The sequence below is a fragment of the Micropterus dolomieu genome, linkage group LG10 (assembly GCF_021292245.1).
Source record: "Micropterus dolomieu isolate WLL.071019.BEF.003 ecotype Adirondacks linkage group LG10, ASM2129224v1, whole genome shotgun sequence".
NCBI classification, from domain to species: domain Eukaryota; kingdom Metazoa; phylum Chordata; class Actinopteri; order Centrarchiformes; family Centrarchidae; genus Micropterus; species Micropterus dolomieu.
The window spans coordinates 7,906,619-7,924,194 of NC_060159.1; the positions used below are offsets into that span (position 1 = coordinate 7,906,619).

At 40.9% G+C, this 17,576-nt stretch overlaps 2 protein-coding genes and 1 non-coding gene across 6 annotated transcripts in view; 2 read left to right on the forward strand and 1 right to left on the reverse strand.

The window, feature by feature from the left end:
- Positions 1–6,933: 6,933 nt before the first annotated feature.
- trnat-ugu lies at positions 6,934–7,006 on the reverse strand. The gene has a single exon. It is a non-coding gene; the product is annotated as a tRNA-Thr (tRNA).
- Positions 7,007–7,071: 65 nt separating this feature from the next.
- LOC123977643 (cholesterol 24-hydroxylase-like) lies at positions 7,072–11,458 on the forward strand. Its single transcript, XM_046060517.1, has 15 exons — positions 7,072–7,302; positions 7,452–7,529; positions 7,902–7,983; positions 8,157–8,230; positions 8,528–8,614; positions 8,748–8,886; positions 9,019–9,129; positions 9,204–9,366; positions 9,465–9,530; positions 9,714–9,786; positions 9,871–9,955; positions 10,236–10,346; positions 10,566–10,654; positions 10,788–10,854; positions 10,944–11,458. Exons 1-15 carry the CDS (start codon positions 7,154–7,156, stop codon positions 11,091–11,093), a joined length of 1,524 nt encoding a protein of 507 aa, XP_045916473.1. The 5' UTR covers positions 7,072–7,153; the 3' UTR covers positions 11,094–11,458.
- A 653-nt stretch (positions 11,459–12,111) lies between these two features.
- ccdc85cb (coiled-coil domain containing 85C, b) overlaps positions 12,112–17,576 on the forward strand; it is a 44,420-nt gene continuing 38,955 nt past the window's right edge. For 3 of the 4 annotated variants that reach the window (XM_046060518.1, XM_046060519.1, XM_046060521.1), the window contains exon 1: positions 12,112–13,606. In XM_046060518.1, the coding sequence (XP_045916474.1) occupies positions 12,889–13,606 (718 nt within the window). In that variant the 5' untranslated portion in view covers positions 12,112–12,888. The remainder of the gene's footprint in view (positions 13,607–17,576) is intronic. The other variant, XM_046060520.1, reaches the window with a different exon arrangement.

A 17,576-nucleotide genomic window follows, 5' to 3' on the forward strand; every position in this document is an offset into this window, starting at 1 on the left:
AACATTAGGTCAAAAGTGGGACACAATTATCAGAGGATGTGCATAACTTAGGAGATGCTTAGAAATCCACTACCGTGTGGTGAGTATCGACTGTGGAATGAACGATAAGGAGCTTGGTAGGTCTCCTCTGGTCTTCCAGCGATTCTTAAGTTGAATACAGATGAGTGCCGCGTGGAGGGAAGCCAGACACATGTTGACCACATTGCTGCCGCAGAATAACAGATAAATAACCGCAGATGTGTAGACAGAGGAGAAAGCAGAGAGAGGGAAAACAGAAGAGAGTGAGAGAGGAACATAAAAGAGAGGGGAGGTTTCAAAACTCTGTGGCTAAAAAGATGTTATCTGAAAATATTGAATGAAGCAAGAGTTCCCAGGCGGATGCATTTAAAATCCGGGTGAATACACTTCACAGCTTATGGAGGGCATGTGTATCATGTCACTCGGGGAGCACACTGTGGTTGTACAGAAGTTCAAGTTGACCAGAATCACTGTATTCCAGTTTAGCGTGAATTATTTCACACACATAACGTGAAAAGATTGGACTGCAATTCAAAATTCTGAACGCACGCCTCATGCCAAGCACCTACATTTTAGCCAGTGAATGCGTGTGTGATGTGATTCATTCCTTTAGTTATAGTGCTGGTGGCCCTGGCCCGGAGCCAGCGCTCGGTGGTTGCGGATCTGTTTACTTTTGTAGGCTGGGAGGAACATGAGATTTCCTGCGGCTGGTCGACCTGCAAACAGCATGGCCCTTCAAGTCCCTCGCAGCTCCAGTTACAGGCTGCCTTGTCTCCCCCCCCACCCTCCCAGCGGATTGTGCTGAAGGTAACCCCACACAAACAAACATACACTCACATAGACACTGACTGGGTTGATTGAAGTCATGAACACCAGCTGACATACTGCATTAATGCTGGTAAACAAATGCTTGTCCAAACACACGTACAAACCCATACACATAGCCTACTTTAGCTGCTCCATGACTTATGTGAATGCCAGTGGATCTTAGGATCTTATGGATTATCTTCAGTTTGACTTATCCCATTCCTTGACCAGCTTGACACAGAGGAACGCCTTGTTCTGAGATGATCAACAAAGCTAATCTCAAAATTAAGCCTCCACTCATAAGAGACAGAAATGCAAGAGTTTAAGAGCATGGGAAAAAATGGTGTGTTTTTGTCCGTTTCTTCTCTTGTAGATGGTTTTTGGTCGGTGGCTGTTAATTAGTGAAAAAATAACTAGACTAAAAGTCAACAGTTATGCTAGCGGCTCTGAGAGCCCGTACTTATGCACAGTGGTGCTTTGAGCTAAATGCTAACGTTGGCATACTAACATGCTAAATAACATGACAATGTGATGTTTAGCAAGTATAATGTTTACCATATTCACCATCTTAGTTTTTTATGTATGTTAGCAGTAAGCACAACATACAGCTGAGGCTCATGGGAATGCCAATTTAAGTATTTTATCATAAACCAAAGTGCAAATTCGAATTCTTTACCTGATAATGGTGGTATATGGAAAGAGTATTGCCTACGTTGTTACAGCTCATTCAGAGGGGAAAATGATGTCTGAGCCAGATGTCATGGCAATCCAAAAGAAAGGTCAACCTCTGTGCAGCCCTAGAGGAAAAGTCTGGGGATCACCTAATTGAGTAGGATTCATCCTCTGGGGAGCATGAATGTCTGTACAAAATGCCATGGCAACCCATTCAATAGGTTTTGAGATATTTCAGTCTGGAGCAAAGTGGTGGACCGGCCAAGCAACCAACGGACCAACATTTCCATACATAGGACTATGCCAGCTAGCATGGCTAGAATGTATAAAAACTACAACTGTGTACATTATTGTCTTACATTCACTTGCAGGGACTGATACAATTATAAAAAAACAAAGTTATTTACTGTCAAAATGTCCTTTCTATTTTTCGTGCTCCTCAATCTTGCAGACCGAGTACAGGCCAAAATGTTTTATCAAGCAAGAACAATATTCAGCACGATAATCCCAACACTGGACATCAATATCCTCAGAGAAGTCTGAATAACTGACATTCTTTGGATGAACCAGACTCTACAAACTTTTATTTATTTACTCATGTCCAGTGGGAATCTTAATTTTCTCCCTGTCTCTTTCTCTGTTGATAATGTAATCAAAAGAGCAGCCAACACAATACCTTTGGACATGAGAGGGGCCTGCAGATCCAGTAGTACTGAGAAGGCAGCCAGCCAGTCATAACAACATCAAACAGCCCCTAGCCTCCAGTGTTTACACAGAGCCAAGACCCTGGACCAAATATATGATTGCTTGTTCTTTTTAAGATAAGAATGCAGACAAGCTTGAAGGTTATTGCGAACAATATGTACGAGTATGAAGTGGCCATAGTTGTAGGAAGAAAGTGATGCATTAGGTCAGATGAGATTTCTTTGGATGCCTTAGATCAGAATGTGAAATTGTGTCTTGCAAGAATGATGGGAACAAAAATGAACAACATTCTAATTTAAATGTGCAAAAAACACTAGAAAACACCATAATCTGTTTTATTTTACTAGTGAGCCCACTAGTTCACGAAGAGGGGGGAGAGTGCTGGAAATCTGGGGAAACTGACAAAGAACACCACCTGCTGGTCACCATGACTAAATACACCAGCCCTCCTACTATTCTGCTTGAGCTGCCTGAAAGTTCTCAAAATTCCAGTTGTCGAAATTAAACTTACGCTAATAAATAGACCATCTTAGCCTGCTAAAGATTTGTTATAATTTTATTATTATTATTTTATTATTAATCAGTCTTCAGATTATTTTCATAATCGATTAAATTCAGCGTTTGTTCTATAAAATTAAATAAAATAGTGAACACATTTTACCCCAGCCCATCTCTAAAGGTTTTGTCTAACCAACAGACCAAAAGATAAACCAAACATTAATTTACTATAATGGAAAACAGAGAAAACCATCAAATTGTCTTTTTTTTTTTTTACAACATAAAGAAATAATCAATTATGAAAAGGATTGCAGATTCATTTTCTGTCCATTGACTAATCGATTAATCAACTAAATATTTCAGCTTTATAGTGTAATCAGATGATCTGCAGGATTAAATAAGGATGAAATCACAAATACATTGACACAAAAAAAAAAAAGTTTGGTTTGTCCGACATACTTTCAGATCCCCTGTTTCAGCACCTGGTTATGTAGTCTGAAAAATGTGCTACATGCATTTTAACAGGGGAGCAGTAGAGTACAGATTTGCATTTCCTGTCCTTTTCATGTTGGTAATTTCACCCCTCACACTGTGACTCTGAAAAGTGATTAACAGCCTGGTTTACCATGTAAAAATAATCCTATACTGTGTGTATATCACCATCCACGGGTTGACATGGTGCTCAGATTAATGTGATGTTCATTGCTTTCAGCCTTGCGTCAGCCTAAAGAATATTAAGTAGGTAAGTGTATGAGTTTTAGAAGAGGGCATGTTGAGCTTTTTTGGATTTAATGACAGAAGTAGTGTTTTATGACCAAGAAGACTGTACTCACATTTCATAGCTATAATATATAATCAGTCAGGAATATTTTTTCACCATATTTCCTACAAATAGGATGCTGTGCAGGGGAATGCATCAGGGAAAAAGGGGGATGCAATAAATTAATGGTGATCCTCAAAGAGCAATACATAAAAGAAATAACATAGCTGTTTCTAAATCAGACTTTATGCCTTTTGTACTTACTTTGTCACACCCTTTTAGCCTCCTTTAGCAGAACAGAATGTGTTTAATGATGAGCCAATATATTTATATGAGCAAACATAAGTGCGCATTGGATTCACAATGTCCATCTGCATCGCTTAGCCAATCACTTCTGTATGCATCTCTTCATTAAACCTATGTAAGATTCTGTGATGACTCCAACAATTACACTGTTATGCCAGTGCTCCTGGAAATGAGTGTAATTGTATAAACCGAAGGAGGGTTTCCCGCTTCACCAGCTGAAGGGAAAGCAGGCCGGATCTGATGTGTGAAGTGCATCTACCTACGTAGATGTATGCTCTGATGGGCAATATTGGTCCTTTTTTCCGTCACGGAGGAATTCCCCGGTTCAAAGTCATGAAAACTGTCTAACTCACCTCTGCCTCATGTTCATCATGAGCTGAAGTTTACAAGGTGCAGTGAGTGCATGCCACATAGGCCAACTTCTGCTTCATTAAGAAAGCACGATAGCTCAGTTGTTAGCGACCTTGCGTAAACCCAACTACAGAGAAAGTTATACCTAAACTGGTTTTTATGTGCTTTATTGTTATGCTGTATACTGGTGTCTATTTTTCAGTACACAGCTGACACGGTGTACCCTACAATATAATCTGAAGAAATAGATTCATTACATGCTATAGATCCTAACTAAACTGAATGAAAAAAACAAAAAACAATGTGAAATGGTTACTTCAAAATGAAGGATGAAAAGTGAGCATTTTCCATCACCACTATTTTTAAGACACTTTACTCAAGGACCTTAAACAGGTTCTAAACCTGTCTGTAAAAACCTGACTATTCCTAATGATGGCTCAGTGTAAGGGAACTCAATAGCTTTTTGACACTGATTGTATACTCTGTTAAACTCTTCTGGACCACAGATCTAAGTTTTTGCTGAGTGGAATTTGTTATAACATATGTAATTGTTACCCTAAAAAAGGTTTCTGGCATGACTGGTAGAAATATGACAAAGTCAGATTAGGCCCACATTTCCCTGCATAAAAATAATAATTTTCATGGTTATAATGGTTAGTACTGTATAACTCTGACCATCATATTTTCTATGGTCATTACCATACATTAAAACTAAATTGCAATACATGTTTTCTAATTGTGCAAATAAACCTTTCTCAAAGCATTTTCATTTGTTAGTTAAATTTTTTTTGTTGCAAGCTATTTTTCAGTACATTTGAACAAATGCTTTCTAAAAGTGATGGGGACAAACTCAGCCATTTCAAAATGTGGTGGAGACATGTCCCCAGCGTCCCCAGTGTAAATGAAACCTGTGGGGTCAGTGGACCAGTAAGGGTCAGACAGCAGTGTGGAGCGGTGTGCTGGTGTTTACTCCCTCAGAGGAGGGAGGGTGTTAAAAGTGTTTCCCTAATTTAAGCGTTCAGTCTTTGTGTTTTTTCTTGTTACATGCTTGCTTTCTCCTTTAAGGAAGTAGTTTTCTGTTTTCTGTCTGATTGAGTTTAATTTGTCAGTATTATTTAATTGTTAATAAAAATCTTTATTTTGATAGCACCGAATCTGTGGAGTATAAATTATCTCTGTTAGCATAATATTCTAACATTAAATTAAAACTAATTTCATAGCTAGGCCTACTGTTAGCAGTGTTGGGCAGGAACTGTACTAATATTACTTTTCTCATTTTACTTTTACAAATTTTCTCAGTAACTAGTAGTGTAACAGATTACTATTTCCAAAACAGTAATAATATTAAAGTTACTAATCCAAGTAACGCTGCAGTACTGAGTTACTGAATGCACAGTCCTTGGCGTGAATGCTGAATGCGCAACTGGGCGGCAGGTCAGCGGTACTGGACCTTATGTTATTCAAGTCAGCTGTTAGCCAAGAAGCTAAAGGAAAGGAAAGGAAAGTCTAAGATACAAAGAACATTTCGTCCGTTGTAAACTTTGTGCGACCAGCAAAAAGCTTTCAACAGCGAACAATTCTACATCTGATTTATTGAAGCATCTGCTGAAGCAGCACAGCAATGTAAAACTTATAGGAGGAAACTCTGGCTGTGATGCTGGGACTCGTCGGGAGAGAGTGGCGTTAAGCAACGTTATGTTTTGTAAAGCACTGAATACTGCTCTTATAAATGCATGTGCAGAAAAACAGTATAGGCCTAGTTCAAAAGTTGGGATTTACTTACTTTTTTTTTATCTCAGCCTGTGGCATTAAGAAACGATATATGTTTTGTAAAACTCACTTTTATGCGAGTTGGCAGCTATTTTAATACTTACAGTGTATTTGCTGTATAAAGTGAATCAGATTATGATGATGATCGTCAAGAAGCTTTAGGATGACACCTGCCTCTACAGTCTGTATAGGCCTAAGCAAGGCACCACTGCAATGAACAAAACCAGGTCAGGCAAGCCTGAGCTGGAGCACTTAAGTTACAGTATACTGCTACCAACATGTCATGTGTATAGCCAGTCAGAGTGCTCAAATATTTAAATATAATCAAAAACTACAATACAGTCCTATAAAATAGAGCAGTGTGTGTATGTGTATGCATAAAAATCAAATCCCTCATCTTCAGCTGTGAGTAGGCCTATCTCTGGCTCAGCTTCCCCAGTACTGGACCCTCTGCTTGTACTGACTGTACAGCTACATATGCATGAGAAGAACATCTGTAATGAATATGACTAACGATAATCAATTTTCTAATTCTATCTATACATCTGATTGCCTACTCAGCCCTGCACACTGCCCCTGTACCTGTTACTGTTGGTGTCTGGTTCCATTGTCCTTCTCCTTCTCCTCCCGTGGCACCTCCTCTTCCTTCAGTTTTTTTTATTATATTTTTATTTTTTTATTATAATTACTAATAAATGATTGTATTATTTTTAGGGGTGCTTAGATGAAATTTATGGGTGCTTCAGCACCCATAAAAATGGTCTAAAAGCGCCCCTGAGTGTAGGATATACATGCTGTTGCAAACAATTGCAAACTGCTGTGACATGTTGGATGTAAAAGCTAGCAGTAACGTTAGCTTACAGTTGGTGTACCAATGTGCCGTTCAGCTCTTAGTACAGTAATAAATACAGCATTATTTCGCTGGTACCGAAGTTTTTGGAACAACGGTACGGTGGAATGCTGAAACTGGGACCAAGAAAAAGAAAAACACTCGTGTTCAAGCAGGTATCGAACTCATATCTGAGCAATAAAAACGTTCACACGACAGGCCCCAGCGAGGATCGAACTCGCGACCCCTGGTTTACAAGACCAGTGCTCTAACCACTGAGCTATGGAGCCTGTTATGCTGCGTTATGTGATACAGTCACAATTTGAAGGCACTTCCCTTTCAAAGTTATTACGCGTACAGTCACAAATTAACGAACGTCTTCACTTGGACTAACTTCGCTAACTGGTGGTACAAAGGACTTGACTTAACGTTACCAAATGGCAATTTTTCATGTGATTTTGAGCTGGACTGCTCAAGTGCTCATGTTTCTGCTCTTTATGATTTTCATAGCGTTTCTTGGTTACTGCTTGTATATTAAACACATTCACATGAAATATGACCACATTCCTGGCCCACCGAGAAACAGGTAAGTGAACGTTAACACTAAGTTAGCTTAAGCTAAGTGGGTCGTTCTTAATGATGCTAACGGTACTTGTTTTGTCGTCACCTAGCTAACATTAGCTAAAACAATTGTATTGACAGTAACTTCAGCCGACACTTTTGTTTTTCTCACAGTTTCTTATTAGGACATTCACCAACATTATTGAGGGCAATGAAAAATGGCGGAATTGTGCACGACACATTTCTGGAATGGTAAGTTAAACTCAAACATGTTTAATTGTTCATATGTGGTTGACGAAAGTATGTAAATATTTACATACTTTCATATACATATAAATATTTACATACTTTCATATACATATACAAATAACAAAACATTTAATGTAAAACTGTAACGTTAAACTCAGAACAAATGCAATCGCAAAAAGTTAACGTTAGGTCCCAGGTAGTAAGTTAACTTACCACCACTATGCCCGATGATTCTTGTTGATGCCGTTTTTAAATGTGTTTACGTTATTCATTAGTTATTGTGATCAGTGCACCTTCACTTTGGGTACGGTTTGCACATGTAACTATACATGTATTGTTTGAAATTCAAACTGATAATCAACATGTCGTTTACAGGGCTGAGAAGTATGGGTCTGTGTACAGAGTGAATATTTTCCATTACGTTGTACTCTGTGTGACCTCACCAGAGGCAACCAAGGTAAACACTGGACTTGACAATGATTTAATGTGTAATCTTGAGTTGCATGAACATTGCACAATTAACTGTGTAAAAGTGCACTGATAGATCTGCTTTTGTGGGGATCTTTGCAAAATAAAAAAAGTTATTTTCATTAAAAACATCTGGTCCCTCTTTTAATGGCTCTGTTTCAGGAAATCCTGATGTCCCCAAAGTACCCCAAAGATAGATTTGTCTATAAGAGACTCTTCAACCTGTTTGGTCAAAGGTAGTTTATTAGACTTTTAGTCAGATTATCTATAGTCTTCATGCTGTATAAGTCTCAATAATACAGGTACTGTATCATTATCATTCGTTGTTGTCAAACTGTATCTTACATTACAGAGAAAGATACAGCATCATACATGGTAATGTCAACTCAAGTAATCTTGGCATGTTTTAGGTGCACTTGTTAGTATTGTTTGTCAACTTTTGATTCCAAGGTAATGAGTTTGTTGGTTTTGTTATGTCAAATAATTTACAACCATATTTTGAATAAGTATTATGTTCCATGTCACTCCTCAAGGTTCCTAGGTAATGGCCTAGTAACAGCACACGACCATGAACAGTGGTATAAACAGCGCCGGATCATGGACCCTGCTTTCAGTAGCTTGTGAGTTGTTAAATGATCACAAAGAGCCAGAATGGAGTATCTGCTCTCCAGGGCTTGCAGTCAACACAAGAGATCACAATAATATATTCTGTTTCTTTTGGACCATATTGTCTTAAGCTACCATTATTTCCAGGTATTTGAGGGGTCTAATGGGCACCTTCAATGAGAGGGCAGAGAAGCTGATGGATAAACTTACAGATGTTGCTGATAACAAAACAGACGCCAACATGCACCACCTAGTCAACTGTGTTACCCTTGATGTCATTGCAAAGGTAATGTGCCAGGGTCTGTTTTTTTTGAATGTGGCGAAAGCACCAGCTTAAAACAAAAGTTAATCTAATGAAGTTGTAACTATTTTATTATATACATACATTTTATACGTATGTTTTCTTGATAACTCTCAGGTTGCTTTTGGTGTGGATTTAGACCTGCTGAAGAATAGTTCACCTTTCCCTGCAGCCATTGAGACGTGCCTGAAAGGGATGGTGTACTATCTCAGAGACACCCTTTTTGAGGTAGGACTTCCCTGCAAGTTTATGTGGCGAATATATGGGAAACTGTGTGAGATCCTAAAATCTTGCATTTCCAGTTCAATCCAAAGAACCGACCATTCATTAATGAAGTGAGAGAAGCTTGCCGCCTGCTGCGCACCACTGGAGCTCAGTGGATTAATGACAGAAAGACTGCCATGCAAAACGGCGATGACGTCCCCAAGGACATCCTCACGCAGATCATCAAAAGTGCTGACAAAGGTGATAGTTCATAAAATTCAGATTTTTGTTAGATTTGCAGAGCAGAAGTGCAAGATAAAGTTGCAACGTTCATTTGCTATGTTTTTGTATTTTTCCAGAGGAAAACATGTCTAAAGAAGATGAAGAGTTAATGTTGGACAATTTTGTGACATTTTTCATTGCGGGTGAGTCTGTGTTGTTTCTGCCTTTATGTGTGAAATGTGGCAAAATAAAAGTCCAAAATGCCCCCTGCCCCCCTTTGTGGTTTAGAGATACAGAATATAATCAGTTTAATGTGTGTTGTTAGTTGTTGATCCATGTTTATGCCTTTTAAAGGTAATGTTCTGATTCATTTTGCCTTCTCTTAGGGCAAGAAACAACAGCTAATCAACTGGCTTTTTGCATCATGGAACTTGCAAGACATCCTGATATACTGGAGAAGTGAGAACTAATAGTTTTGTGCAATACAGTTTCATAATGGAGCTATTAAATTATGGTTTCCTGAGTTGTGTTTTTATTTCTCAGAGTGAAGACGGAGGTGGATGATATCATTGGGATGAAGCAGGAAATTAGTTATGACGATCTGGGGCAACTGATCTACCTCTCACAGGTACATATCATGAAGTTAGGAAAGTTAGGTTCAGCTCTTTAGGAGTGAAGCATGTGAATCCATTGTGCAACGTGCTCTTGTGTTCAGTTACTCACTGGCTCTTAGCCTATACAACATGTCTTCTTATGTTCAGAATGAGGGATGGCTTCATCTACTGGTGAGACCAAGATCATTCACTTGGCTGTTCCTGCAATTGTGCTTGAATGAACTTAAATGTATCTTTTATTTTTTTTAAGCATATGACCCAAGATGTGCACCTCACACTGTAACCTTCCCCTAGGTTCTAAAAGAGACTCTGAGGATTTACCCGACTGCTCCAGGCACATCTCGTGACGTACTGGAAGACATATTGATTGACGGTATCCACATACCGGGAGGAGTCACATGTTTTGTGAGTCATTCACTTTTGAGTGTGTTTGTACCTATAAAGCAGGAAGTGTGTGTCAGAACCCAAATTATTTTAATTGTGTTTCTTCTTTATATACTGTACATAAAGTACAATGCTGCCCCTTAACTTTAAACACACAACAAAAGAAGACATTTTTAGAATACTGAAAGGATTAACAGTGGCCTGCCATCAAAATGTTCACTACATTATTTTGAAATTCAGTTTAGCAGCTATGTGACTGGGAGAATGGATAAATTCTTCAAGGACCCACTCACATTTGATCCAGACAGATTTCACCCAGATGCTCCCAAGTAAGTAGCATACAATTTTCATATGATGACATACTTTGTTTTTAGTCACAACATGTTGAAACACTGATCGTTGTTCCATATAAAAGGACAATGCAGTGTATTGAGTGACGCTGTTTCTTATCTGTTTTACAAGGCCTTATTACTGCTACTTCCCCTTTGCCCTCGGCCCACGCTCATGCCTGGGACAAAACTTTGCTCAGGTAGGTGGTGACGGTCATAAATAATCAAGACAAACGCACACAAAACATCACAAGACGTTAATTCCAGATGCGTGATGGGGTGATTACAGATGGAGGCTAAAGTGGTGATGGCCAAGCTGCTCCAGAGGTTTGACTTCACCCTTGTGCCGGGTCAGACCTTTGACATCCTGGACACTGGCACACTCAGGCCGAAGAGTGGAGTGGTGTGCTCCGTGAGACACAGGAATCACAAGAAATAAATGCTCAGACAGCACCACAACATAAGAAGAAACCAACTGCCTGCTGCAATTATCACTGCCGAGTTGTTTTATTACTTTTTTTTATTAATTTGTTTCAGCCTTTGTAAAGAAAATAATATCAATGCTTGTTATAATGGTGTGCACAGTGTATGATGTTTTTAATGTTCTTACAATTATAAGGATATGGGGAAATGTTTGAGTAGCTTACAGTATCATTAGTACTTCAATCTTGGCGGAACTAACCCTTCATCTCTGTGTAGTTGTTCTTCCATACTCACTGAGCTTCTTAACTCGTTTTGTGCCTTTAACACTAATACAAAAAAAAATACAAAAGCACTTTAATAAATTAATAATTGATAAAAATGCCTAACAGTCTGATTTGTTCAGTGCTCAGTTTGCTGTGAAGGGATTTTGTTATGTACTCAACCTACTGTTTTCTCCATTACCAAAAGTGGACACACGGTGGCGCTGGTGACCTTGCAAAGAAATTTCAAAAGCACCTGTGAAACTACAATGTTGAGAGAAAGTCGTCACTCATCTAAGCTTCTTTTCAGGAGTTTGTTTTCATATGTTTATTTAATATTTAAGATGAGGTTTTTAAGTGGTGAATCACATTGTAGTGGGAGGGTGATGTCAATATAATGGGGGTTAAAGTCGTTTGTAATTTTAAAATAATTAGTAATTGGGCCAATTACTTTTTTTTTTTTTTTACAGTTTTTTTCATGTTTTGCTTAAAAATGAACAAATACTTGAACTAGCTTAAACTAACAGAAGTGAGTTAACGTTTATGAATATTAAAAGCTAAATATACCACACAAACCTTAAATATATGTATTTTATTTATTCGTATTTAGTTAATTGATGTAATATTTCAAATTTGAAAAGGCGCTCTAAGCTAATAGTCAAGTGCTTTGTTGTTGTCTTTTATGAGTAATATGTTTTCCCTGTCCTGGACGTGTGGTACTGTTCCTTTAAGAGGGCCGAGCCTGTGCCTTGTGAGGCTTCACCGCACATTTCATCTACCTGCCGCCCGCTCCTCTCCCACGTCGTGATTGGCCGTCTTGGCCGAAAGCCTCTTGAATGATTTCAAACCCGAGTGTTTGGACACGGAGGAGGAGGTGGAGGGGGGCTGTGCTGACAATTCAGAGCTGGCTCAGTGGAAGGGCTTGAATCCTCCGTCCACCAGCACGCCACCTCAGTAAAGAGGCTTATCCGAGGAGCGTTGTTGACTGCAAACGCGTTCAGATATTTTCTTTTTAAAAAGTGTGCTTTTAGATGTGTCCTGTTTACGCGAATATTCATCGATTAGCTGAAAGTGGGCTTTAGCTAACATTAAAATACCAAATTTGTTGGATTTTTTGTTTACTATCCTTTGAATGGAGCAATGTCCAGCGGAGACGGCGCACATTGCGGTGGGACGCGGTATGATGTGCTGACGGGACTCTGCGCCGGTGACCTGATTGAAAATCACTGGTAATCGATTGAAAATCATATGTTGGTGTTACTGACGAAATGTGAGTAGGCTACCCGCAGTTGTTAACGAGTTTCATAACGGATTTTCCTTCAAAAGATTAGTAAGGGCATTCAATTCATGCACGGGTTGCCATAGCACCATTAATATTTTCCCTTTCATTATCCGTCTGCTGAAGAGGAGGGCATAACGATACTTTAATATTTTGGACAATGTATTCGTATTTTAACACAATTCCGCAATTGAGGCTTGGTTAAATGACTTTTGATAGTTAATTTCAAGCCCCGCCGTTTTAACGAACTGAGACTCACAGCCAAGACAGCCATGGCTAAAAATCCGTCCGAGGGGCCGAGGGATGAACTGAGCCAGCTGACGGACGAGGAGCTGCTTCGGTGCAGCAAAGAGGAGCTGGTCCGGAGATTGAGGAGGGTTGACAGCGACAAAATGAACTTGATGATTGACCATGGCAACATGATGAAAGACATCAATCGGCGGCTGCAGGTGCACCTGCACGAGATCCGGAGCCTGAAGGAGATCAACCAGAAGCTGCAGGACGACAACCATGAGCTCCGGGAGCTCTGCTGCTTCCTGGACGACGACCGACAGAAGGGCAAGAAGCTGTCCCGAGAGTGGCAACGCTTTGGCCGCTACACTGCCAGTGCCATGTGGAAAGAGGTGGGAACCTACATGATGAAGCTGAAGGAGCTGGAGGCCAACCAGGACACCGTGTTGAGGGAGAACACTGAGCTGAAGGAGATCATCCTCATGCTGGACGAGGAGAGGAACGGAGCAGGCTCCAGGAGCTCCATAGACAGTCAGTCCAGTTTAACCAACCTGAACGGTGGCACCGGCACGGTCAGGGATGTTGGAGACGGGAGTAGCACGTCCAGCACTGGGAGTGCCGGTAGCCCCGATCACCACAATCACAACCACATTCACAAGCCCTCTTCAGAGAACAGTAAGATGGGCCCCACCATGAGGAGGTCCATGGATGACCTGTCAGCACCGCACCATCACAGGAGCATCCCCAATGGACTTAATGGTGAGTACACACACTCCTTGCACCTGTGGAAACACACCTTGCTGTCATAAGCCACATGCAGACTTAACACATGCCCTGCAAGATGCACATCTTAAAGTCCAACCAATCAGGCCAGACATCAGTTCCAAAATAAAAGTTTTTTTGGCGCTATTACATTTAACACTGGCAACTTGGCCCTTTCAATTTTATTTTTGTGTCCAAAAGTTACTCTCATGGGCTGGGATGGATGACCTACAGTTACCCCTGATTTAAAAGATCTCCAAGACAAGGGGCATAAGTTGTTGCCCATTTGAGGCGTCTTGAAATTGTAGTTGATTTCTTGAGGTTCAACTCTCCAGTAGGCCAGTGGCTGTGAGAGATCAGAAGAATACAGGTGTAATACTGTATTCCTCTGCCTTGGTTTCACAGCTCTTAGATGCAGTCAGAATGTGTTGTGTAGTTACCATGTGTGATTGCACTGACAACATATGCTGATCAAAATTGCTGTGAAGGATTAACATGGGTGGGGGGTCTTGGGTTAATCTCCCTTTAAAGTCTTGATTGGGGTGATTATAACACACACACATATGCGCACACAGCATCCTTAAGTGGCCTTTTCAGTCCCATGCTACCCCATCATGTCAATCTGCACTGATTTAGGTCACTGCACTTGTGGTCCTCAAGGAAGAGGACTTATCTAAATAGCTTTTAAAGGGGGCTGGAGCAAATTGATTTTTTTGAGGTTGTTTGCTGATTATCATTGTTGTCTTTGGTTGTGGAAGAGCACTCATGTCTGCTTAGTGCCCGTTTGAAATGCATGGCAAGGGACCAGAAATCAATGTCCCTGTTTTAAGACCTAAATACACGGCTGAAAGCTTCGAGCCGGGATGAAAATGCCCTGATGGAACAGGAGGACACTAAGCCTCGTTTAGCTAGTACATGGGCTGATAACTCGCCATGATCTGTTTGGCAAGGGAAATAAATTCTGTATCATGGGGAGGAGGGGGGAAATCCCCCATTCAGTTGAAACTTTTTATATATTTATTGTATTTTACCCTGCTTTAAAAGGACAGGGCAGCAGCATATATAGAAGCTCAAAGCAAGCAGCTTCAAATCAGATCACACAGGTCACGTGTTATCTATCGGACATTCCTGGAGTCATGGGCTGTGTAAACCGTGAAGGTAACAAATACAAAAGGATGGAAACATGCATGAGAGAGAGCAGAGTGACCCCTTAATCCGGAAACACACACACTCACACGCCAAGACACACATTTTTGGGCGTTGTTTGGCTGTCATTACGTAACATCAATATTGTGTCTGCAGCAGCCCAGCACCTCTCTAAGCCGCTGTTTCGGTAGATGTTTGTGACATTGTGTGCCCCTGAGGTTCTGGCTCAGTGTGTCCATCTTTGTCAGTGATGTACAGATACACACATGCGCACACACGCATGCACACACATAACTAAGCTAGCAAGGGAAGTATGCGCTTCACTTGAGAGGTTTATTATGTCATTGTCAAAGCCAATGCATTGCTATGAGACTGATGCTATATAGTTCTAAACAAAGGTGAACATCACAAATCTTTCAGGCTTTTACATAATTACAAACAACCCCCCACGGAAAGAAACAGGGCAACTATTAACACTGTGTTGTGAAATAACCCAAGATGGCAATCGATTAAAAACAACAACAGCAGCAATACTACATTGATCCTTATCTACTGTTACATGAGTTGGATGGCTGAACCCAGGAGCAGTCAGATGAAATGGCGTAAAAGTGTTTCATCACTCCTCTCGATGAATAAATCTCAAAAACCTGCTTGGATAGAAAATTTAATTGCCTGCAGGTCGACATCAGCTTCTACAGCCCTGACTAGTAAGAAAATGGTTTTCTTCACCGGCACAGATTTACTCAATTGGCTGCTTGAAATCCGAGTGGAGTGACCATGTTGCGAGGTCAGGTCTGGCCACTGTGTGAGGTCTGCAGAGTGACTTTATTTAATGCTGTCCAAATGCCAGTGGCTCCCCTGGGCATTTAGGAGACAAGCTCGAGGATTGCCGCTCAAGTGCTAAATGAACAGCATCTGTCCGGTTGCCAGACATATACACACACAGATGGGAAGAAGAGGAGGAAGATGAAAGCGTTTGGTGTCCTAAGAGTGAAACCGACCAGTTGTTTGAGCTAGAGGCCTGGGTTTCATATGTTTTCAGTCAATTTTTAAATTCTTTCATCTTTTTTTTGTTTGTTTTGGCAAATGTGAATCTAAAAGCCCATCTCTTTAGAGGCAAAAGAGGTGCTGGGAGAGGAGTGAATGAAAGGGGGGCCCAGCAAAGGGCCCACTGAGTCTTGGGGGTGTTGGGAGTGGCTGAATGGCGCTAAGGGGTTGGCTGGGAAGCCTGGGGGTGGAGTGGTGGGGGACGGTAGGAGGGCATATTGAGCTCAAAAGAGGCTGGATTTAGAGACATCGTGCTGTCTGCTTAATTGAATTTCTTGTGTGTTGACAACCCCCCCCACACTCTGGGGATACATGCTGTGTGTGTGTGTGTGTGTGTGTGTGTGTGTTTACATAGACAGGGTGTGCGGCGTAGTGTGTAAGGAGTAGTGAAGTCTTCTGTTGTTAAGAAGACAAAAAATAAAAGAACAGCAGGGACTACATTGAGTACCACTGTTTCATAAGCTATAGTAGTGACTTCTATTTCCAGACTTCTCAACGTCGGCATTCGCTTTTGGTGGTCTGGAACCCAATTCCAGTCAAAGTCCGCCTGAAATATGATGCTGTCATAGAGCTCTTGCATTAGGCCCCCCTATATTGCCATGCAGAGTAAGTATAACCGTGTGAGATTAAGACAGAGTGGCCAAGCGGGAGCAGGAAAGTGCTGCTTTGACATTGTCCAGGTGAACTGATAAAGATCCTCTCTACAATAAAGCTGGTTGACCTTTAACAGACCCTCACACATTCTACTGGCCTTTTAGCTGCCAAATGGCTTTAAAGGTTTCTAACTCGGCAGAGAACGAGGTTTCTCAGACATGGACTGAGAAAGAGGATATATCCAACTCTAGTCAGTCAGTGTAAGTTACCGTACCAATGGTGATGTGAGTAAGGTCATTGCATGTCCATGGACATCTACACTAATGCAAGGAAATAAAACATGCAGTAAATAAAACATTGATTTAGTAAATGGGTTTTAGTCCTGCGTGCTAGGACAACTGAAGCTAAAGTTCTAGCACATTTTGCAGCCAAGGTGGCTTTATCCTTCACGTTCACGTATGTGTGTGTTTGCCAGAGGCCAGGGAGATGTTCTATCAGGCCAGACTTCTGTTGACTGCTCGAGATGGCTTCCTAAAAAGGGGACCTTCCTTCTCCCATACCTAAAGGCTTGGTCATACTTGCATTTAAAACAGCCCCATTTGGTTTCCCTCTTCAGTAAAACCCTTTGTGGAATAAAATGGTTCACAACCCCAAGAACAAAAGGGGGAGTAAACACAAGCACAGTACAGAGAAAATAGAATGAAGCTCAGGGAGCTATTGTGACTGGCTAGTGCTAGTAGGCCTATGCTACATGCTAGTATGGCTAGTGTGTTAGCGGTTAGCTCCCCAGCTACAGTAGTTATCCAGCTAGCCCTGTGAATAGCCACTACATCGCCAAGCTTCTAGAACCAAATATTTTGCAAAGACGCACGGAAGACTATCTCTGTGCCGCCTTACTACCATAAGTCTGCCAGTCTACATTCAGCTGCACATGTCTCTCAGAAACCAGTTGGATAGGTCAGTGATTCATCAGAGATTAAGACTTGTAAGCGCTTCAGCACAATGTGATCATTTGATTCTGATATGTTGTTCTTGCACTGGCCTCCTACATTTGTTGTCTTGAGGAAATTGTGCTGTTCCTAAGAAGCCTTCCTGTGTTTAACCTACTCTGTTGAGTCACCCTGTAAACCCACTGTACCATTTAGGCTCAAATTAGGTTAAAATGAGTCCTAATTAACTC

Excerpts from the sequence above, each read along its gene's own strand:
- LOC123977643 (XM_046060517.1), top strand. The coding sequence starts at position 7,154 with ATGGCAATTTTTCATGTGATTTTGAGCTGGACTGCTCAAGTGCTCATG. Across the intron at positions 9,956-10,235 it reads AACTGATCTACCTCTCACAG|GTTCTAAAAGAGACTCTGAG; the intron begins GTACATATCATG and ends ACCTTCCCCTAG. Across the intron at positions 10,347-10,565 it reads CGGGAGGAGTCACATGTTTT|TTTAGCAGCTATGTGACTGG; the intron begins GTGAGTCATTCA and ends TTTGAAATTCAG.